General features: G+C 41.6%; 3 protein-coding genes and 2 non-coding genes across 5 annotated transcripts in view; 2 read left to right on the forward strand and 3 right to left on the reverse strand.

Annotated features, from left to right (window-relative positions):
- Positions 1 to 608: 608 nt before the first annotated feature.
- On the reverse strand, positions 609 to 3,370 carry Ubce2m (NEDD8-conjugating enzyme UbcE2M). The gene is made up of 4 exons (XM_077413472.1): positions 3,081 to 3,370; positions 2,896 to 2,990; positions 2,506 to 2,712; positions 609 to 2,214 (listed from the first exon to the last, which is right to left on the reverse strand). Exons 1-4 carry the CDS (start codon positions 3,181 to 3,183, stop codon positions 2,074 to 2,076), a joined length of 546 nt encoding a protein of 181 aa, XP_077269598.1. The 5' UTR covers positions 3,184 to 3,370; the 3' UTR covers positions 609 to 2,073.
- Positions 3,371 to 4,082: 712 nt separating this feature from the next.
- The window catches only part of S6kl (ribosomal protein S6 kinase like), a 44,086-nt gene continuing 24,835 nt past the window's right edge, over positions 4,083 to 23,333 (forward strand). Inside the window, 9 exon segments of the mRNA XM_077408967.1 lie at positions 4,083 to 4,251; positions 4,332 to 4,491; positions 4,635 to 4,735; positions 4,853 to 4,877; positions 4,880 to 5,125; positions 5,210 to 5,294; positions 5,374 to 5,481; positions 5,565 to 5,723; positions 5,888 to 5,976. Coding sequence (XP_077265093.1) covers positions 4,435 to 4,491; positions 4,635 to 4,735; positions 4,853 to 4,877; positions 4,880 to 5,125; positions 5,210 to 5,294; positions 5,374 to 5,481; positions 5,565 to 5,723; positions 5,888 to 5,976 — 870 coding nt within the window. The 5' untranslated portion in view covers positions 4,083 to 4,251; positions 4,332 to 4,434.
- Positions 6,106 to 6,177, forward strand: Trnaw-cca (transfer RNA tryptophan (anticodon CCA)). The gene has a single exon. It is a non-coding gene; the product is annotated as a tRNA-Trp (tRNA).
- Positions 6,307 to 6,380, reverse strand: Trnan-guu (transfer RNA asparagine (anticodon GUU)). The gene has a single exon. It is a non-coding gene; the product is annotated as a tRNA-Asn (tRNA).
- On the reverse strand, positions 8,773 to 15,940 carry Bnb (bangles and beads). The gene is made up of 3 exons (XM_077408906.1): positions 15,653 to 15,940; positions 10,922 to 11,463; positions 8,773 to 10,827 (listed from the first exon to the last, which is right to left on the reverse strand). Exons 2-3 carry the CDS (start codon positions 11,453 to 11,455, stop codon positions 9,826 to 9,828), a joined length of 1,536 nt encoding a protein of 511 aa, XP_077265032.1. The 5' UTR covers positions 11,456 to 11,463; positions 15,653 to 15,940; the 3' UTR covers positions 8,773 to 9,825.

Raw genomic sequence — 23,333 nt, forward strand, 5'->3', positions numbered from 1 at the left:
AACGATTTTTAGTATCGTATCTATTTCATAAACAATACGACGCAATCAAATAAAAGGTACCATCGCTCTTCGCACTGTGATCCGAACTCGCGACCCATTATTTGGTACGGTTATAAAATCTTTGCATGAAACGAGAAAAAGTTTATTGATTGCGTCATTTTCAAACAAAAATATTAAAAAAAAGTGCCTTGAGACGTTGACGCGCAGATGGGACCTAAATTAAAGAATACAGCAGAATAAGCTGTAGGTCGGAGTGAGGCCAGGACACTTCTCTAGTTTATAAGTTCTATAAGTACTGTATTAAAGAATAATAAATTAATAATTGATAGAGAGAAGAGACGAAAAAGCTGTTCCTTTGCTCTTTAGGATACGAGCCGTAACTTCTTTGTAACGAATATTTACCACACACATATTCTCTCCGTAGTTTTTATATAATGAATAAAAATAAATTATATAAATAATCGTAGCGGCGACGAATCTTATAATAAATTCACATATACGCATAAGTCTTGATATTGTATAAACTGATAAGAGGTAAGATAACTATACTGGTGCTTTAATATACGGATGAAGTTTATAGAAACTTCATTATTAAACTGAAAATGTAGTTTCTATTGTATCGGTCATATTTATTTATTTATCCAAGACCTTTATTTCTGGAGTTTACAATATGTTTTGTGAATTAGCATTTAGCTCTCTCTTACATCTGTCTAAATATATTTAGTAAACAACAAAATTATACGCAATCGTACAGTAATTTGGAATTCACAATCGTACATTATTTTAAAAATAAATTAAAGTTGTTTAGAAAGGATAGTAAAGTTAAATTTTGTTACATGATTTGTAATTAAAAGATTAGCAAAAAATTATCTTTTCGTAAATAGTTTTACAGATATAATTGATCTCATGATTATTTTTTCTTACTTTCACCAACGATTATACACATTTTACTATTATGAATTCCAAGATGCATACAGATTGGAGAGATATATACGATGTTACCTAAATATTCCGATTTATACATCAATACAAGAGCAAATAGCAGAAAGAAGTATCGGTGGCACATTTTAACACACTTTGTTATATAAGTATTTCTGTGATTCTTGCATGTATCAATTTTTCTAAACTACATTGAGATATGCTCAATTATTTTATATAGACTCTGTACAAGCGTGACGTTCAAAATACACTTTCCAACATTTCTAGTAATTATGGAGTATAATAAATTAAATTTTGTAGCATAACAAATTTCACGATTGTATTGTAATCTCATAATTGTTAGCGACTGCTATAAGGTACTTGTACTTGTACATAAAGCAAGCCGATTTCCTCGCTTAGTGTGAAATAAATTCGAACTTGTTTCATAAAAAGACCATCCATAGTTATTTTTACACATTCTAGAAAGAGACCTGTTCTGTCGGGTGTAAAAATATGCTGTTTGCGAAAATCCAAAACGAAACATTTTGCAGTTTTGTAACAGCCTTATATTCCATTCTCAGTCAATACATAAGTTACTTGTACATACATTTAAATGAGAGAAGCAGATTTTGATAGATGCTACGGTGAAAAATTATTACGAAAATGGGTTATGCCTCCTAGAAAATAAATATTTCATAAATTAAGGTATCTATAAAAACACAAAACCGGTTTAAAAATTTAGGATCCAGAAACAACCCAATTTCGGGTCCAGAATCGTTACGTGCAACGCAATCAAATATCTCACGTCGTAACATCTATTATCTGCCAAATGTCAAACTATAATTCTACGATCCCTTCAACACTGCACTTCAAATTCACTAAAATGCCACGGCCGATAAACATTTTTGGTAATCGTCGAAAACAGTGAACAATGAATTCAATTCACCCTGGATGGACTAACAAAAGAAAAAAGTATTTTTCCAATTAAATGTATATAGGCCTGGCAAGACATAAAGAAAGTAAATATGTTAATGTTATCACGCAAGTGATAACGAGGACACCGTGCGATCCTACGTTCATTCCATAGTTTAGGATCTCTTCACCTACAGTGAGTCCTTGGAGAAGCGTGTACAGTATTGACGGCGAGGCACTGTATCACTTGAGACACCGTTCAAAATAATAGGATCCTACGTAACCACCCCGCATCGCTTTCGCTACATTTTGTTCGAAAGCCCTTCTGTTGTTTTGTAGAACTTCAGCCGCGTCCTTATTTAACGGGTCCTCAGGATTTGGTTCCTGTCAAAACATTTATTCCTCTCAACTCCAATAAAAGAATTGGATCATACTTATAGATATTAGAAATATTATTACATTGAAAATGCAAGTTCTATATATGAATTTTGCTATTAATAAGAATCTCATACAATGTTAGGTACACACACACACACACACACACACACACACACATATGCGTATTTATAAGTTTTAGAATTTCTCTCATATGATATAAATTATAGCAATATAGTTTTCATGCGAAAAACATCGCAAATTAGAAAAGAGTATCAGAAATGACAAAATTAAACCTACCAGAAAGAGATACTGGAGGCCGTAGACGATGGAATTGATCGTGAGTACAGGCTTCCAGTCTTCTCTCAAAATATTGAGACACACATTGCCATCCAAATCGATATTAGGATGATAAACCTGAGTCTCGCACTTCACCTTGGGTGGCTCATGCGGGTAATTGGGCCCGACTTTGAAACTAAATACAAACCTACCACCTTTGTAAAATCCCTGAAACAATTAATAAACTTTCAAATCTTTGAAGCACACGAAAACCACTGTCGATGTTGATAGTAGCTGTTTGTCGACTGTCGACGCTGAAAGCGCTCCAGATATCCGACAAGACAACAAAAGTGACAGTGACCTGATCAACCGTAATAGCTGTAAGGGGGCTTCAAACGTGTATTTACTCACTTCATCTGGACAGATAATTAATTTAAAGCTTAGCAAATCGTCGGGATCCGGGAATTCCGTGCCGCACGTTTTCGGGAGATTGAGCTCGTTTATGTCTGGAAACAAAAAGGGTAAACGCCAGGTGAGAGAAAGCAAACGGGTGGCCGGAGGTGGGACGACGCGCTCCGGACGAGGCGCTCCGAAACCTTTTGTGATCCTCAGCTGTGCCGCGGACGCCTTCTTCTGGGTGCCAGCCTTGGGTGACTCGCCATCTTTTTTCGCTTGTTTCAACGAGAATAATTTGATCATAATTAGATCGCGCGCTCAACGCCGGCGCGGGCTGACATACAAGTATCTCGGGCTCGGGCCGCGGCTGCGGGCGGCATACGCACAAAAAAAATCGCCCCCGAAAACCCGCACGATTTTTTGACACACCACGGGATCAATCGCACACACACGCCACGCCACACGGTTGGTCCCGCAAAGTCGCACGCGACACGCACAGGCGGCGCAGCGGCAGCGGCTAGAGTCACGTGGACGGACGGTCATGAGCGCGCTCTGATGTCACGGCGTGGACGCGGGACACAGTAAATTCCTCCTTTTTTGCGCGTCGATATATCCTTTTACCGACAAACCGCCCCGGGCAATTAAAGAGTTCGCGCCTCCGCCGAGAGGTGCCGCCACCGATACCGTCCGCGCGCTTGCGAGAGGAACGATTGCGGCGAATTATATATGTAAAAAGATTGCAAAAAGGGTGGAGCATCATTTGCGACATGACGTTGCGCGGTTTCTGCTTACGATACCTCGCGTGCGAAGGAGATCCGGAAGATCGCGTCGACAAATATTTTGCGCATGTAATTTTACTACCGTCCAACCGCGCAAGTCCGCGGACGCGCGTTTCGCGCTTTTACAACATATGCGAATCCGGTGCTCCGAGATTCATCATCGCGACGTCGCCGTTCGCGGAGGAGTACATTTAAATTTTAACATCTGCGTATGTATACTCGGTTGAATACGCGTTATTAAATAAAACGTCCTAATGAGATTGTATGCGTAAGATATTTGAAAGCGCTTCGCGACTCCGTTTTCACGTACGTGATTCGCCGACTTTGGGCGTCACTTGAGTACCGCGCATGATCGTCGCATGATCGTAAACACTGTAAATAAAATCTTGCATAATTTTCAACGATTTGCATTGCGTAGTAAGTTTGTTGGTTTGCCATTACATAATTTGCGCTGGGCGTTACGCCGTGTTCGATAATTCTGGACATTGTATCTTAATTTCTTACGGCTGATTAATAATTTTATTCGTAATCGAGCCGGACTGGCGTGTGGGATAACGATAACGATAATGTCGACAATCCTATGCGCCGCGCCGCGCGTATTTACATATGCTTGTGATGACAGTATGATATACGCGCGAATGAATATATATGGCGGTGTTTAATTAATTTCAGATAACTTTGACAGCAGAATGACGTATCGAGAAGCGCCGCATTTGAATCGTCGCTTGTCCGTCGTTTGAGAAGATCGACGATCGATCGAGACACTGTCACTTGGATGGGCAACTCTAACGCCAAGAAGAGCAATCATAATCAACAGAAGTATGATAGTCAGGTGGGTATTGTTTTAGACAGTTTAGATCCATATCCTAACCTATAACCTATAACAAAATGTTTATTGTGTTTTGTTACAAAAGTGTCGCGTTATAATGAAATATATGTATATTTCCCACTAAACGTAACGTTATTAATTTACAGTACAGCCTCAGTGATTTGCTCGGTGGAAGCTGCGTCAACAACGTAATAGGGCAGGCTTCCAACGAGGAGGGGAGATCATGGTCCCGTGCTTCTCACAGAAGGTAACGCAATTTAGCAATAATTTATGTCGTACTTGGTCTTTGTGTGTGTGATAACAGATTTCCATACATTTTAAATATTGTGAGTGGAAGAACTAAATTTATACTCATTTATTTTAGTTGGACCAAAAGCGCTGCGCAGGATATCCTATTCATGGATCTTCCAAGACAGTATGGCCAGTTTCACGTTCCCAGTCGATATTTCTGCCAGAATTCCCAGTTAAGGAATTATCTTTAAAAACGGGATATGTCTTCTTAGATATAATAGCTAAGGGTGCTTATGGACAAGTATATAAAGTGCAAAAACAAGAAACTGGTCAGGTTTTTGCACTGAAGGTGATCAGTAAAGCCACGATCGTGGCAGAAAATTGTGTCGGACAAGCTAAGCAGGAGGTGCGTGCACATCTGAGACAATACTGCTTCGACAAATGTATTGATTTGAGATAATAAGAGATTTGACATTTCATACTTTCACAGGCAGCTATACTGAGAATGGTTGGACATCATCCTTTCATAGTAAATTCTGTCCACAGATGGCAAGGCAGGAAGACATTGTACATACGTATGTTTCTATTATTACAGCGTTTAACCTTTAATGTAATTTTTTAAGCAAACACACTAATATGTAAATAATGTTACAGTGATGAATTTTATCTCTGGGGGAGAATTGTTTTCACTAGTCAACGAGTACGGCTGTTTGCCTGAGAAAGTAGTTAGGATATATGTAGCAGAAATTGCCTTAGCTATAGGTAAGAATAAGAATAATTTCAATAACTCTGTATTAGTAACGTGTATAAAATTTGATATCTATATACAAAAACGCGTGTTATAGATTTTCTACATAATGCTGGTGTAGTACATAGAGATCTGAAAACAACCAATATTCTACTTGACGAATACGGCCATGCTGTAATTATCGACTTTGGTTTGGCCAAATGGTTGCATCGCACAGAACGAACAAACACATTCTGTGGAACGCCCCAATATATGGGTAAGAAAATATACATATAAATGTACATTCATAATAGCACATATACACCTTATACATGCAATTTGCTGAAAGTAACTGAGAGAGATTATTGGTTAATTATACAATATAAAATACACTTCTGTAACGTTTCGTCACACTTATGCAAATCTCACATCATTTTTCAGCACCTGAAATCCTGAAAAAGGAATATTATGGGCAGGAGGTCGATTGGTGGTCTCTGGGTGTGTTAGCCTGTGTTTTACTCACAAATGAGGTATGTGATAGATTTTAAGTATAAATTCATATATTATTTTACTATAATTATTACTTAATGTTGTGTTACGTCTCCATTTTAAGTGTACGGCTAGACCTATCACTGCACTAAAAGCAGAGAACGTTATACGACTCCGTGGCGCAACGGTAGCGCGTCTGACTCCAGATCAGAAGGTTGCGTGTTCAAATCACGTCGGGGTCAAGCACTTTTTTTTTGTTTTTTTATTTTTTAATTAAATTTACTATTAAAAACCATAACGAAAATTAATTAGAAACAATATTATTAAAAATAATTATCGCGTCGGTGTATAAAAATTATAAAAAAAAATATCGCCCCCGGGTGGGCTCGAACCACCAACCTTTCGGTTAACAGCCGAACGCGCTAGCCGATTGCGCCACGGAGGCATTTGACTGCGTTTCTCTTGCAAGTGCGTTTACCGTTTGTCACCAGTTTTTCGTAAAATTATCTCCATAAATTAATTAGAAAATTAAATTTTAAATTTTAAAGAAAAAAAGAACGAAACCCGGATTGCACGAGTCAATTCTACATTTAATCCTACGCGGACTTTCTTCAATAAAAATTTGTTAACAATAGCTGCAATGATTTATTATTTTACGACGAATAATCTAGCTCTGAAGAGCGAAAAAGGAAAGTGGATGCTTCTAAATACCGTTAGATAGTCAAATCGATTTCTTTCTTACTTAATGCACATGTAGCTTGTTTATTAATTACGGAGGCATTTAGTATTGAACGGCGAGAGTGCAGGGTGATATATACCAAAACGAAACAATCTCCGCGTGTGGCGACTTGCAAAATTCTTTCGGTCTCTCTCTTTCTCTTTCTTTCACGCCTTGACATTTCGCCGGATGCATTCACCTAATGCACCGCAGTCTTGTTTATGCCTATCGTTGCCAGTGCGCCGCCGTGCGATAGAGCTGCTCGCTCGCCCTTTTGACGAATCGATGCATCAAGGGGAAATGTCGGCTCGCCGATGCGACATTCGCGAACAATTGCGCGACCGATGAGGGCTCTTATGCAAGTGCATTCTCCGTGGGTAACCGATTGGTTATGGAGTTGCATTTACGCGAGAATAGAAAGGTATCGGCTATGACGCCGTAAATCCATGGATCGACTCTTAGCAGCGGTTTATCGCACCCTTGGTAGACTGATTCTTGGTAGGATTTATTGCACTTTCTATATGCATTATGGGAATCCGGGTGGTTCTTTAGCTCGGAGCCAGATACTTAAATTGTGAGCGATGAACGATAATCTATATCTCTGAAGATATTATAAGACACGGCATACATATCTTCCCTTCTAATTGCATTTTCATTTGCGATATGCATATAATAATTTTTTATTTATCCGAGAGAAAGACGTTTCTGTATTATCAATTTATCAATTAAAAAGCTTACTTAGAAAAATCGATAAGTTTTCCATAATTAATAATCTTATGCGTAAATTAATATGCGTAATTAATAATGAGAATCCAGACAGTTCTTCAGCTCGGAACTAGATATTTAAATTGTTCGCGATGAACTATAATATATCTCTGAAGATATAAATACGATATACACATATCTTCTTTTTTAATTGGATTTTTATTTGTATATAATCATTTCTTTATTTATTTGAAAGAAAACCAGACGTTTTTTTTTATGCTATCGATCAAAATTTCCCTACAAATATCGATAAATTTTCCATAATTAATAATCCTATGTCTAAATGAAATTGATAATTCTTTTGTAATTCTTTTTGTAAATGTGTTATTCGATAAGAAAAATCGCATAATTCCGTTATCTTGGCAGAGTGAAATTTTCAACGAAACATCTACGATCCTGAAATGCAATGAGAGACACGTTTTATTTGATCTTATTGCGTAACGTAAACGATTTGTGGGTAAAGTGGGTACGGTAAAGGGTTAAGGGTCGTAAATTAAAGGGGTATTATCATTTACTCAATTCGCTGCCGGTGCGCGCTCGTTGTGCCTTGTTATTTCGTGTTAGAGAAGTGCGAAGATGTTTATCAGCTGGCGGAAGCCCCCGATTATCGTATCTGACACGGCACGTACGTACGTACTCTAGGCACGCTGTCGAGAACGGCTAAGTGCTACTTTGTGAGTCACTCGTTAACTTATTACAACCACGGCGTTGATCCCCGTTGTCTCTGCGATGCTGAAGCGCGAAGTTGTGATTGACAAATCGCGGTTCATCACGAACGATTTAACGCCATAACGCGAATCTCCGCATATCGCGTGATTTACCAGCGAGCGATTTCACGCAGCGATGTGCCTCTTGTATCCGCACCGTAATTTTTCGCGAATGTACCGTTCACCGAGCGCGTCCGTTTTTCGAACAGCTTGCAGATACTCGACGACTGCTTCGTGCGATCGTATAACGCTCGCCGAGCGAAATTGCGCTTTGCGCTGCAACTCGAAAGCGCCTTATACACAATGACTAATCTAGACTTTGAAAAGACGAGCGATTTGTTTGAAATTTTACACATGTATTGAGAATATATCGGACGGTATTACGTATTGGAAGAAAATTACGTACGGGACGTGGATCTCGGAAGTCTATTCTCGCTTCAACGTATCGTTCGAAAAATATATCCGTTTATGTAAGAACCGAGTAGAGTCTCGTGGTTATTACCATGTAAAATCTGGATTCTTATACTTTTATACTTCTATATATGTTGTCAAGTTCTGAAAACGATGAAACTCGACCTCGCGATTCGTGAACGAACACGAGCGATCTATAAATGGGCGGTTGGTAGTAACACGAGACCGACGGGGGATTCACAGTAATAATAATAATTATTATTATAACGATGATGATAGCAATAATACAAATAATAATATTAATAATAATAGTGGTACTGGTACTAAATCGTAATAATAATAATAATAATAATGACACATGTTATCTCTAAAAAGAAGACAGAGAGAGTCGAGCTACTTACTGCATAGTTTATCGGGATGAGTTTATCAGGTGTTGTATAGTGGTGTGTCATTCTCGGATGGGACACAGGGGGGTTCCATAAAGGGGTGATGAGAGATATTAATCGGGCGGAGGGGAGGGCAGAGTTCGTCCCCGCGGACAGATCGCGATGTCCGCCGGGACGAACGGGAATGCCGCTCGGAGCTAGAAGCCGAGCCGCATCCCCGTGATGGATCGCCGCGCGTTCTCCGTCTGCCGTCTGCCGGAACGCCGGATCGCGTCGATCGCCGCGTATCGAAGATACGATAAGCGGTGTCGTTCGCCCGGTATCACGGCATCCGGTAACACGCGATCGTCCCGCGCTCCCGGAGATGCGCTACCGAGATCGTAGTGCGCTGTCGAAGAACGCGGACAACTCTACCCTATAGAAAGATCGATGGGGTCGATGGGGTCGCTTTTTTGCGCTCTCTCTCTCTCTCTCTCTCTCTCTCTCTCTCTCTCTCTCTCTCTTTCTCTCGCTCTCTTTATTTTTTCTCTTTCACTCTCTCTCTCTCTCTCTCATTCACTTTGTGCGGTACTTTCACACTTTCCGGATTCGTCGCTGAGAGTGTGCTGCCTACTCTGGCATTTTCGTATTCGCATTCTCGCTCTCTCATACATACGCACGCGAACATATACACACACACACCCACACACACACACATTCTTTCTCTCTCGCTTCCGCTCCTGTTGTCTCGCGATGAACTCATGCCCACGTCCCGGTGGCACCTAGAGACGCCGATGCCTGAGCTCGTCCCGATCCTTAAGAGGAGCAATCCTCTTCTTCCTTCTTCTTGAGATGATGCTGCTGCTGCTGTTGCTGCCGCGCTGCTGAAGTTACTCATCAATCAAACCCTCCCCGCACCGAGATTTACTGCTCGGGTTTCGGGAGCAATTCTCCCGCGAGCTTAGGCTTGGCGTCCTTCTGCTCCTCGGAAGACTTGTCTTCTTCGCTGCTCTTCTTCTCCTTGCTGTCGTCGGCGGATTTTTCTTCGGAGGAGTCATTAGAGCGTTCCTTCACTTTGGCGACTTCCTGCTGCTGTGATTGCAGTGGCTGCTGTGGTTGCTGTTGTTTCTGGGCCTGCTGCTCTTCTGCGACCGGAAGTTCCGACTTGGCTTGAGGCAGCTCGGCTACCTGTTCAGCTTCCGCTGTATCCCGTTTAATCTGGCTGGATTCCTGAGGCTGCACGGGCTGTTGCTCCTTGGCCGCCTCCGCTTGCTGGACAGGAGAATCGGCACTTTTTGCTTCTTTTTCAATCTCCTTTTCGACAGCTACCTTCTCCTCGCTCTTGATCGGCTCCTCGACTTTGACAACCGACTGCTCGGCGAGTGCCGTCTCCAGCTGTTCGCTCTTCTCAACCTTCTCGCTCTTCTCGGCGGGTTTCGGCTCCTCCACCGGCGCAGCTACTTCCGCTACGGTCTGCACGGCCTTGGCGACAGACGCAGATTTTTCTTGCGGCTGAGCCGGTTCCTGAGCAGCGGCAGCTTCAGCGGGGGCTGCAGCTGCGGCGGCAGCGGCGGCGGCGGCGGGGGCGGGCGCGGCGGATTCTTCAGCGTCGCGGGTCACGCGGTCGGGCTTGTCCTCGACCTTGGCGTGGGCGAGCGAGTGAATGACCTCAGATTCTTTCGGCAGATTTACTTGTTCGGCCTTCAATTCAACATTTTTCTCCTCGGAAACGGCAGGAATTTCCGCGGACTCTTCCTTCTTCGGGGCTGGCTGTGCTACCGGCTCCTCTAGCTTCTTCTCCTCTTTCGGCTCTTCCTTAGCGATCTTCTCGGCGGAATCGTCAGCGCGCTTCTCGATGGCCACGGGCTTCTCGGCCGCGGGTGCGGCCGCTTCCGCGCTCTTGCCTTCGACGGCTACCTGTTCCTCCTGAAAAACATGAAAGATTAGAGAATGAAGTTTATAACTTGAAAATATATGGTATGAAAGAAAATGATTTTAATCAGGATAACGAGAAACCTACTTTCTTTTCGGCCAGGACTTCGGCCGGTTGTTCCTGCGGCGCGGGCTGCACGGACTCCTTCGTTTCGGATGCCGCTTCCTTGAGGGGTTCTTGTTCTTGTTTCTTCTCGGCTTCGGCGGTGGGCAATACCTTCGGCTCTTCCTTCTCCTCGAGTTGTTCCTCGGAGGACTTGGGCTGCGCTTGAGCTTCCTCGGACGCCGGTTTCGGCTGCTGCGGCTGCAGCGGTTCGTCCTTCGGCTCGGCCGGCTGGGCTTCCTCGCTAGATTCGCTGCTCCTCACAGCAGGCGCATCAACCGCAGCGGGTTGCTCGGCCACTGGCTGTGCTGGCTGGCTAGCCGCCACAGGTGCCGCGGCTGCGTTGCTCTGCACGGCTCCCGAAGCCGTCTCCGCCGCCTTCAGGGACTCTACCGCAGTCTTCTCGAGAGGTACGACTGGTAGCGGCTCATGGCCCTCGTGGTGATCGGCCACTGGCATCGCAGCGATCGTCTTCAGCCCCAAGAGGCATACCATCGTCACCACAGCGAATTTTAGCATTTTGATATCTGCAAAAGGACGCTTGATATTAGACACGCTTGTTGCCAAAACATTACATTAATCTTAATTAATCTTAATTTTAAGTCGTCGGGAATGGCAGGGAAATTATTTACGGGGTGGCTTGAAATATTCGCAGATATAATTATTGCGCGATAATTATCCTTTTGTGATTGCAACAATCACGAAATCTTAAGATTTTACTTTCTTAATTAACTCTATGACTATTATGAAAATTATTGCTGATTATAGCGTTAGGCAATTTAATATATGTATTACAATTGAGATTAAAAATGATCTCTCTCATGAATGTTATAATTGTTATCCTTTTATGTCTAACAAAACTCGCTCGGATCTACACCGAGAAGACATTGAGACGCGCAATCTTCTAGTTAGGCGATTGGACGTGAGGACAGGCTATCGTGGTGACAGCTCGGCATGAATGGCCGAGACGTACATATATGAATGGACCCGGTTGTAGATCGCGAGACGAAAGGACAACAGCTATGATTGTTAATGAAAGGGAGAAACGGTAACGTCGCGCTGGGTGGATCACATCAGGGCTGCCGCGAGAGAATCGGCAGGAAGGAGAGGGACGGGTGACATTGAACCGAATGCATCGAATAAGGTGAACGTTATGGAACTAATGACAGGATGCGTGCCCCTCACGCTCGTTACGCGCTCACGTTTACGTTCAATTCTTCTCTCCGTAAAACGCAGAGAAGAATACGTTGTAACGTCTCACGCGAGTTTTCATTGTGCGCGCGATGAATGAGGCGTTAAGGACGGATAGAAATTTAGTTCAGAAATCGCGAGTTTTTGCGTTACGAGCGATTAAAAATATAGATCTCATCGAGATTAACCCTTTTAATTTTTAGCAGATTTCTACTTTAATGGATATTGGATCTGCGTTCATAAAGGGCAAAGCGCGTAGATTTATTTCCAATATCGGATTTTAGATTTATAGATTGGAACGTTCGCGCTTTTTTTGTCGTGTGAAAAGCATATAGATAATAAATTTACATCGTAAATTTTACTTTGTGATCTTTGCGTCGCAAAATACATTACCGCGAGCGAAACACGAGACCATTCTGCGTTCGCGAGTAGGCGTACGTGAAATCGGAGACAAACGACGCGGTATTTACGCGTCATCGAGTTGGTGCATTAACGCTCGAGTTAAGCGCAGTCACTGCGATAAACGCTTTTCCAGTCCGGCCTGCCTTGCACGTTGTTATCGTCAATGAACTCAATGATGAAAAAGTTATTGTAAAAAAATCACGCTCAACTTTAATTTTACGTCCAATTACGAGCCTCCTAGTGCGTCGTTTAAGAATTATGAAATTATGATAATCTTGGAACAAGTTCTCGATGATATGCGAATTGAAAATACGCGAGTCGTAGAAGGAAGTATTATAATTCTGCATTTAATTAATTAACTATAACTTGAAAAGTCGCGAGGCATAAAATTATTCTCAAGTCGCGCACGGAATAACGATTATTCAAATCGCTTCTCGAGAGCGGGGGCTGCGCTCGTCGTGGAAACCGGAATACACTGGAGAGTCGAGAGGGATGGCGAGAAGTGGCGACAAAGACGGAAACAACGAGGCGTAGTTGCGGAGAATAGTAAACGAGGCGGGAGGCGGCAAAGGGTTCCAGTTTTTATGGCGAGATCGAGGGGGGTTCGCGTTTGGCAATGCAATTGCAGCCGGTGAACGGTCGCAACTATTACGTTCTTGCCGAAACCGACTGTGTTTTCGTCGTAATATCGGCAGTATAGCCGAAACCGCGTTGTGCCGCGATAGAAAGTGACAGAAATCAAGCTCCCCCCTCACTTTTGTCGAGAATCGCGTTGCGCGTGAGAACGGTAATTAGTTGTTCGTATCGCAAACAAGAACCTCTTTTTATAGAATTGCGTAAGCTGATTCTGATCTCTATGATAATTACCGTAAACGAGAGTCGCCTCGTTTCGATAGACCAATTATAAAGAATCTGTGAGATTCTTATGACGCGGGCAGCTGAAGTTTTAAGTCTCCAAATATTTGCATGGAATTAACTCCATTGCGGATATAATTACACCGGATGCACGGCGGCGCGGTGCGTAGTCGCAATAAACTTAATTGCGAGTACATTCAAGTACCGTAGCCGTCGACTTATTGTCCGTACATCGCACACGGACGTGTCCGTTAATTATTTCCTTACACGGCGGTTACGCGAGAACGAACGACGGACGCGTGTTTGTCGATCTCTCGCTGTCGATGCAATCTTCCGTTCTCCACGCAATGCTCGGAAGGCGGGGAAAAATGGAAAAGCGAAGAAAAAGGCAGAGAAGGAGGATGACGCGCGTTGGATCGCACCGCGAATACAGATAAGTGCTCGGCGGCCAGGTCGATAGACGCAGGAAATGCCTGTGAAAGATGATGGACGCCGATTACCTCATCAAGATCATCAGAAGTGTAATGGTACCACACTTACAAAGAAGTGTCGCGCGCGCGCGCGCGCCATCAAGTGTTCCACCGTCAATGATTATAGCCCTTTGCTCTTCTCTCACTCTCTCTTTCTCTCTTTCTCTTTCTTTCTCCTATATAGTCTTTCAGCTTCGCGGTCTCCCCTGATTGCGGCGTGTTGAAAGAGCGGCGTCCGCTCGTCTAATCCGAAGCCGCGAAACTCCTCCGTTCAATTTGCAATCGCGCGACTTTTGCTCGCGTAAACGAGAGTCACGAAATCTGTTCCTACTTATCTGATTCAAGCTCGTGTGAATCTGCTTCGTCCTGGCGCGGGGAGGATTCTGTTGATTCCGAATAAAATTTCGGCACACGTTCGACGTTCGTCGATTGCGAAGTTGCCGGGGGAAGACGGTCGCCGCGCGCCGGTTGGCGACCTCGAGTCGACGTCGCGGCGCAGGTAATTCGCAGATTGACAGATTAGGCCGGGTAATTAGGGGCCGGGAAGGAGCGCGACGCGGAAGGGGGACGCGAAATTACGCAAACGCGCGCGGTTGCTCCTTGAGAAATCTACAAATTATGTTTATAACGACGACGGAGCGTGGCCTGCACGCGAGCGACTCGCGTTTCCTTACTTTGACCTCTTAATTTCTCTTTATTAACCTTTTAGCTGCGACGCACATCCAGCGAGATATTTTTAATGAAATTTAGATAATATGTATATGTGTAATTACAATGCATTTCTAACTTAAAATAAAAAGACACTCTTATACGTGTATGTGCATGTCGCAAGAGTTGATACAAAATAAATAAAAAACAAACTTGCTCATACGTTAGATATGTTCGAGTATGGAATATTGGAAACTAATGGTTATTATAAGGAACAATATGAAGATAATACAATATACTTAATAGCAATTAATGTAAGATTTTCACTTTTTATTTCGATTCTTTTTGGTTTTTGTCTCTTCTCTCTGGTCTCTCCTATATACCGGGATTAAACTTAAAATGAAAAAGAGAGACTTTTATATGATTTTTTAGTCAACGACAGCTTAATTGTGAGCGAATTGCAATTTTTTTATAACTAAGGGGAGGGCGTTTATCGTGGCATTTATACCGTCGTTCGCTGTTTCGAAAATCCGCTTTTGCCGCGCCCCGACTAATTGAAACGAACGGATACAAGCGCGGATGGCGAACAATAGCATTATCGCGCTCCACTTTCAAAACTATCTGTCGCCGTCGCTGCGAAGCCGCGACTCGGCACCGAGTCCTACGCGTATTGCGAAAGAAAATGTAGCTAGCTGCGAGCTTTGAGAAAAGTCTCCTGCGCACAAACGCGAGGTTAATAATCATGCCGAGTTCAACCAACCGCGTCTGTCGACCGCATATGTCACTGCGACTCAAGATTTCATCGACCGGTTTCGATTATATTTATCAACGCACCGTAGAATCTGTCACGTAATTCGTTTCGGAGCTGAGCTACGGGGGGAGATTTGCTTCGTATAGGATTTAAAAGATAATAATAAATCGATTACATATCAGGAGCGAAAAAGAGATTTACTTAATAATTACGTTATCAACTAATGAAGGGGAGTATTCGCGAAGGGAAGGATTCGCACGATGTTAATGTCTAAGATCGTCAAAGAAATCCGTGTTTTGATCGATCGATCGATCGAAATGTCGAGTCGGGTAAGTTTTCGCCGCGAGACGGAATTCGAAGGGTGACAAAACTTTGTAAAGCGAAAAACTGTGTACTCACGTCTTTTTCTCTCCTCCGTAAACGTGGAACTCTTGGTCGAGTCGACGTCGGGCACAGTGATGTCCTCTTCGGCTTCTCTTGCTTCTATCTCGCAGATCGGCTCTCACCGGTTCGCGCGAACTAAGATCGGTCGCGATCGATCGGAGAACGAAAGAACGCGGGGGAGGTTCTTGTCCCTGTCTCTCTTTCCCTGTCTTCCCTTTCTTTTATTCGCGCGCGTGCGATTACGCTCGATTGCAAAGGACCGTTGGCGATCGGGATGAAGGTTGGGTCGTGTGTCGAGATGGAATCGCCGGGGCCCCGCTTATATACCCATTTACCCACCAAGGGGGCCCCGACCCTCCTCGCCGATCGAGCCACCGGGAGGGGCCTCTCTTTTAGTCTTCTCTTCTCTTCGCCGCCCTTCTTGGACTCTACCTACCTTATCTCCCTTCTTGTTCTGCACCTCCTCCTCTCTTTTTCTTCCTCCTACACCGCTTCTCGCATTTCTGCCTCTCTCTCTCTCTCTCTCTCTCTTTCTCGTTCTTGCTCGCTTCTGCTTGATCTTGGCTTGCTCGCCGATTTCTTCGCTCCTTTCTGTTCCGGACCACGATGTCTACACCCGGTACCTCATGCTCGGTTCGTCGAGGAGATCTTCGGGAACAGATTCGTAATGTGGCTCGTGTTGCTGACCCATTGGGATCACGCCTTGAGCGAGTGTACCTTTTAACTGCGAATGTTCAGCAGGAATTTCGCAATAGACTGAAACTTCCTAATATTATTACTTCGTAGCCACTGTATATTATGCTAATTTATATAGATTAATTATTTGGCGTAACGTTCCTTGATTATCTCGGACATTCTAGCCATTTACTATATCAAACGATTACATATAGAAATAGTAAAGTACGAAAAAATTGAAAATGTATATGTTACGACTTTTCGAAAGGAATCTATTCATGCCATTTTCCAGTCACGATTGAAACTACTGATTAGATACTAGTTACGAAGCTTCTAACAACTTAGAACAGCGATTATCATACCTTGTATTGAATCATCATTGAGTGTAACCACGAATCTTGAAATATTTGTTAGGGTTTTCTTTATCAGTTTTTTTTTCACGCAACAATTCAACGCGCTCACGGAGTACTTTTTGAAAAATTATTTTCTATACATGCGATTGTCCTTTCTTACTACTGGTCACTGTGGACGCACCTGCACATGTCGTATGCCGGCATGACGTGTCGCGTTTGTGTTTTAAAAGCATTCATTTGGGATCACTCAATATATCAAGCGGAAGTACAATGGCAAAGCTACACAGGCTGTATGGGACAACCTTGAATACATTTAAAAGAGTCAATCGACGTTTATCTTTCAATTCGCAATGAATAACTGATTCAAAAAACGCAAAGATTTTTATCATAGATTTGCAATCGAGAAAATTATTAAATGGAATGCACAAAGCTTTTCTTGCAAACATGTTATGCTCTGTTTTAAAAGCGCTGCTATTTTTCTATGAGCATATTACTTTGCTATGTCAGAATCTCTCGATTTAGGATGGAATACAGGATTAAGATTTTATTAAGTGATTCAACCCGTTGCTGCATTTAATAGTTTTTCCGACTACTAAATGTGAAATTATAGGCGACATAACTTTTTTTTAACTTGACCTGACAGATCTCCCTCGACAAATTTTGTGTCGTCAGTATTAACGTATATGTTTCTTTCATTCGCAGAAAAGCTTCTCTCAATGAAAGTAAATGAATCTCGCACGTGCCCGACATGCTTAAATGGCTAAAAGTGCGCGATTAATTTGTTTCTTGACCCTAAAGGGATACGGAAATTCTATTAATTTCCGCTATTGGAACTATCGAAATAAGAATAAAAAATATTTTTTGAAATATTTATTGACATATAATTGTCAAAATAAAATTATTTTATATTGTATGTAAAATAATTAAAATTTTCTGTGTTTAGAGTTTTTCGTTCAAGAGGTTCTCATTAATTTGCTTGACTAAATGCTATCAAAGAGATAAATAAACGTGACTTCCTCGTGCTAGCTGTTCGTAAAGTATGAATTAATTTTCGTTGCGGATTTATTATGATTTGCGTCACGCCGGGACGGTCGTGCATCATTTTACGCGTCGCGAATACGTTGCAAATTCGATTAACTGTGCGCCACCAGGTAAAATGTTTTATCTTCGTCGCTGTGACTCATCGAGGAACGCTCGATGAGTCGTATACGCGTGTGATACACGCGCCAGTGCGTATGAATGTACGGACACTATTATGTAAACCGTCTGTTTATATGTAGTTCCGTCTCGTATACATCCGATAAATTCCCATTGAAAATTTTCTGTTTATTTCGCCAAAATATCGATTCAACAAATGATCCACGAATCATTAGACTTGAGTCATTCGAATTTAGTTTTCTATCGGAGATTATATCTATTAGTGTTAGATCATTTCCCTTTTAATGAAATTGAGTAACATTTGTGATAACAAATAATTACTTATATAAATCAAGCCTATTAAATAGAGATTTTATAGAAAATATTAAAATAGAAGCTCTAAGTACGCTAAACTAATCAGATTAATATGGAACAATTATACATCATTATGAATGTAAACTGAGTTATTAATTGATCTTATTGCGCGAAGATTTTTTGTTCGTATTTAAGAAAATAATATACCAAAAAGAATTATTATATTGAATATTTATTCAGTGTTCTCTCACAATTTACTTATTTCATAAAAATTTTCTCCGAAGATGATTTATCAAGATCTTTATTGATTCTTACAACTTCGACGTGATATAATCATCATTTTTCAACCATTCTTTAGACCGCACTGTTTGCGCTCAATCTTTGCTCAATCTTGTTATATTTACTCGAGGTTACGGTTGGGATACCTCATTTATGATTTCTACAATTATCGTGGCCATTTAAATCACCTTTCGCATATTTATGATGTTCTTATTGTCCAAAATCTACGATAAAATATGCACGGCATTCCTTATTTCTATTTTTAGCTCGTAACGTTTACATAATATTCGACATTGATTAAGATAATGTTGTTGGTAGTTTTCCACTATTTCTAAAATAACTCTGTATTATCGAATATATCAAACAAAGACCCGTTATTCACTTAATGATTTTCGCGGTTGATACGTTCGTGAATAATTAACATGCGATTAAAATCGTGAATTATTCACGAATCTTGATGGTGCGTTATAGCTTATCCAAGTCGAGATCGATGACCTTACTCTTCGCCTACTCATTACTTTGATTTCTGTCGCATTACCAAACTTTAGCAAATTGTTTCTAATGCTTTATAAATAAAGGAAAGCTATAAAATAATTTCTTTGTTTTTGCAGAAAGAGCGGTTGAAAAGTAAAGTATTTTGTTTCTCAATTAAATCACGCGAGAACTTAAACGTCTCGAGAGCGAATTAATATCTCTCATTTATAAAAATAATATTTTTAACTATCAATTTACTTGGAAATTATAAATTTTGTTAATCTATTTTTGTCATTTAGCCAAGAATAAAATTTGACCGGTTAAAATTAAACGCGTAAAACACATTCTTCAATATTATCTGATGCGCTCTTCTTGATGTATCGTTTTGTAGCACCGTGCTCTCTTCCTGGATTCTCGCAGTTGTTAGACTTAGACAGCGGCTGCTTTACAACCAGCGATTTCCAACCGTTATATACCGTTAGAATAATATGCGTTTATTAAGTTTTGCGAGAAACGGATTCTTCATTTAATACACATTTAAGCACTTGCATTTATATATATAGTGCTTCTGTTTTAAATGTTTACTAAAAAAAGATCGGTTCTCTATACGTAAGGCAGAATATTTTTTGCGGAATTATATTCTATTGATATATTATTTTGTGCTTATTTTTTAATAAAGCAAAGCTAAGCAAAGACATTTTATAACACAAGAAATAAACACGAAAGGAAATAAAATATTCTTCTTCGAAATATTCTAATCTTATCGGTTACGAGATTGCAAAAAGAGAAGCTCGCGACAGTAGATACATGTTGGTAGTCCCGGTATGATTCGTTGTGTGTGGTGTAATTACTGCAATGCCGATGATTATAGCGTAATCGCGGTTCTCCGAGAAAAAATACACACATACATGTTTTTACATTAGTTTTTATGGCGTTCTAGGCGCCGTTCCTTCGCCTTGTCTCTTTAACGGGCACTAATTGCGAATGACGTCCGCTCCGCGAGTCACGTAGAGGCTGGTAAATTTTGTGTATTAATTCCGGAAAGCGTATCCCTTACGCAAGCATATCCGAAGGACGAAAATGATGACGACAAAGATGATTCTTACGAGACACGAGGTTGAAAACGTTATTCTATTTAAATTATTGATTTGGGACAAGGATATCAGGTATATAAGGAAGAATAGGTAGAATCCTATATGAGATTATCAAAGCTTTCCGCGCGAATAATTGAAGCCTTCGGCATATAATTCCGCATAATCAATTTTAATTTATAAATCAAAAATATAAAAAAAGGTAAATTATATTGGATACGTATATAATAAGAAAAATTATTGATTGCTACTACATTAAGTACAAGTATTAACTTTTTTAGAGAGATATTATCTATATTTTATATTTTTCGGAAACAAATAAGAAAAGAACATTGAGAAAATTATGCAGAAGCCTAATTACAAACGTAATAGGGCAAAAACGCTATATATTATATGTATTTTTTATATTAAAACTAATAAGCAAAAATTTCTTGATATATTACCGAAAAAACTTCGCACTTTTTACTTAGCGACTTTCCGCGCAGAAATTTATCATACTGGCACGAAAGCCTGAAACTCGGAGCACGCGAAATTTCCGTTAAATTGATTCGCCATACTACTTTGCCCTTTCATCCCGGTTGCTTGTTCGTCCCCGGTGCACAATTCCGATTGGCACAGACGCGATTTTTCACGGTCCAGAACATGCTCGAGGACACCGCCGCGCCGTCGCGTAAAGTCGGAATTTTATTGCCATATATTACGGGAGCCACAGCCTGCGATATTCCGCGAAAGTAACGACTTTGCCAGATACCGCGAGCTTGATTTTCATTACACCCAACGGTCTGTTCCGCATTGTTTTTTCATTTTGTATTCTCCCACAATGTTTTTCTTTCTTGAATGTAAAATTTGCGAGCGCGATCTTTTACGATTGCCTCGCGACCGCAAGAAAATTTTCCTCAATCGATCCAGTTACGTACACGACGTAACAGTCGATAATCAACTTATTAAGTAATCATCTTGTCGATGATGAATCACAAGCCGCCAATGAGAATTTCGCAATATCACGAGACACGTCGAGGACGCTGTTATACTACAATCTGTATCACTGATTGTGAGCCATGAATCTGTAACAACTACTTATCATAAAATATTGTAATATCAACACTTCATCCTATCATGCTCGTAAACGAACACGCAATACGAATTAATACTACTGATATTCCTACATTAAATCCTTAATGCATGCAACGATTTTAAAAACCTCAGTGTATATATCGATTGGTTATTTTGTCCTACATTTACCGTTATTTTCCTGAAGCATTAATTAACCTTATATATTCCTTTCTTATATTATAAATTCTTCGTTATAAGAGTTTCGCGTGAGAATAATAATTCTCGATAGATAACTGATTGGAAAATTCCCTTTTACAATCACCGTTGATTGACATTTAACATGTATACGACTGAATGATTCATTTTAGACTACATGTGCAACATCTTGTTTACGTCAATTCTCGTTACAAGCCGCGAAGTGAGAACCGTGTAAGCGTCTCCATTCACCTTTGGCAATCATGCACGTTCGATTAACGACCGGCGATTCTTGTTCAATCGCGGGTGAATCACTGTCGATTGGCCGATACTGGATACGCCGATCGTCAAGAGCGAGGCATCATTGAATCCGCGCGTCCTTCGCGCGTGCAACGCCCCGCGAGGAGCCCCGACTTTATGCCTGGGCTTTCGTCAAATCGCTATTCACCGCGCTGACCGATGATCTCGCGTCGCGAGCTTGCTCCCTTTGTTTATTCACGAGGAAAATCGCGCGGTACTGTTGCGAAGTTGATCCTCTTCCCTTTCGCGAGAAGATGAAAATGCGAAGTATGCAAATGCGAGGACGTCAAAGCTTGAAAGACACGGTTGCGAGACCGATAACTTCTCTATTGCGTTCTGTTTGTGCGTGTGCTCGAGCAGTATATAACGCACACTTCTGCAAGCTCGTAGCTTCCTTCGCTGGGAAATGAAAAATCTAAAAAGGTGCTCTCGTATCTCGGTGTCTCCGAGGGCTCTCTTGTGCAACTGCAAGAGTGGTCTCGCGAAGAGCGGTCCTTAGACGCACTACATTGTTTACGCGAAGTAAACCCCATACGTTTCTTCGATATATCTCTTCTCTTCGGGAGAGTGGATGGGAAGCGGTGGTTGAGCAGGAATCGCCGTTAAAAGCGATTATTTAAACATCTCTTCTATTCTACATAATATTGCTGTGGAATTTCATAAAATGACATAACGCGAATGAGTTGTTGCTATAGCAACAGAGGAATCAGGTCGTTCTACGTAAGAAAAAATACGGAGAAAGATGAAGAAAGAGAAGAAGAAGAAGAAGAAGAAGCGAGGGCAAGTTAACTTTTGGGCAGGTCCGACCGACCTTGACTACTTGACTCCTAATTTTATTCCAAACCGAATCCGGTTTTCGTGGCGATGGCACAAGGAGGTGGACCATAATATTGCAGCTGGCCTGCCGAATGCCTGTCGTCACTGCCTGCTTTTTCGTTAATTAATGGTACAATTAGCGGCTCCTCCCGTCCAGACCGCTGACCGCTGACCGCAATGTCGGAATTTAATTTGATTCTTTGCTTCGTCCAGAGTTTCGTAATCGATTATCGTAATTAAAAACCGTGTGGGTTTCTCCTTGCATTCTTTTGCTTCGATAAAAAAAATTAAAGAAGCGATTTCTGCGGTATTGATACAGCAATTAATATTAATTATTAGCTACATTTGCAATTAATTTTGGAGATATGAACATCGCTAGGTAACGATAATAATCAAGACCGCGAAAATTATACACAGTACGGATCTGAACTGAAAAGTTTTTCACCTAATAAATTTTTGAGAATATTATTCCCCTATCAAACAATTTAATGGCATGTTGAAATATCTTTGCGACGGAAGATCTGCCGATGTAGCGCAGATTTTCCGTTGATTATGAAATAATAACGACGCGCGGTAATCCAGGTGACAACGTCCTGTCGATGGCGGCGAGGCTCTTCCTTTTGCCGCCTCCTCTTCCTCCTTCTCGCCTCCTCTCGTACCTCCCTGACCCACAAATCGAGCGAGCGAGCGAGCGACGGTCGAAGCTCCTTTTTTTCTTCTTCTTCGCGCGACGGACGTACACGCGAGCCTATTATCCAGGAATAGCTGGCGAGTTTCTAATTTTGCGAATCGACCGAGGCGAGAAGAAGCGATATGATAGTCAATCCTCGGCGGCGGTGGTGGTCCCACTTTTAGCGACAGACTCTCGGCAAATGATCTCGTAATGTACATCATGCCGCAGACATTATACGGCATTATGGCGCGGATCGTCGTGTAATGTTATGATTATCTCGCAAAGAGCCCAAGGTCCGTCTCTTCTCATCCTCTCCGTGCGCCAAGCACGGTGTA

This window comes from Temnothorax americanus, unplaced genomic scaffold (genome assembly GCF_048541705.1).
Source record: "Temnothorax americanus isolate GAGA-0224 unplaced genomic scaffold, ASM4854170v1 Scaffold10, whole genome shotgun sequence".
Taxonomy (NCBI): Eukaryota; Metazoa; Arthropoda; class Insecta; order Hymenoptera; family Formicidae; genus Temnothorax; species Temnothorax americanus.

Excerpts from the sequence above, each read along its gene's own strand:
- Bnb (XM_077408906.1), bottom strand. The coding sequence starts at position 11,455 with ATGCTAAAATTCGCTGTGGTGACGATGGTATGCCTCTTGGGGCTGAAG. Across the intron at positions 10,828-10,921 it reads AAGTCCTGGCCGAAAAGAAA|GAGGAACAGGTAGCCGTCGA; the intron begins GTAGGTTTCTCG and ends CATGTTTTTCAG.
- Ubce2m (XM_077413472.1), bottom strand. The coding sequence starts at position 3,183 with ATGATCAAATTATTCTCGTTGAAACAAGCGAAAAAAGATGGCGAGTCA. Across the intron at positions 2,713-2,895 it reads TAATTATCTGTCCAGATGAA|GGATTTTACAAAGGTGGTAG; the intron begins GTGAGTAAATAC and ends TAATTGTTTCAG. Across the intron at positions 2,215-2,505 it reads GCCTCCAGTATCTCTTTCTG|GAACCAAATCCTGAGGACCC; the intron begins GTAGGTTTAATT and ends ATGTTTTGACAG.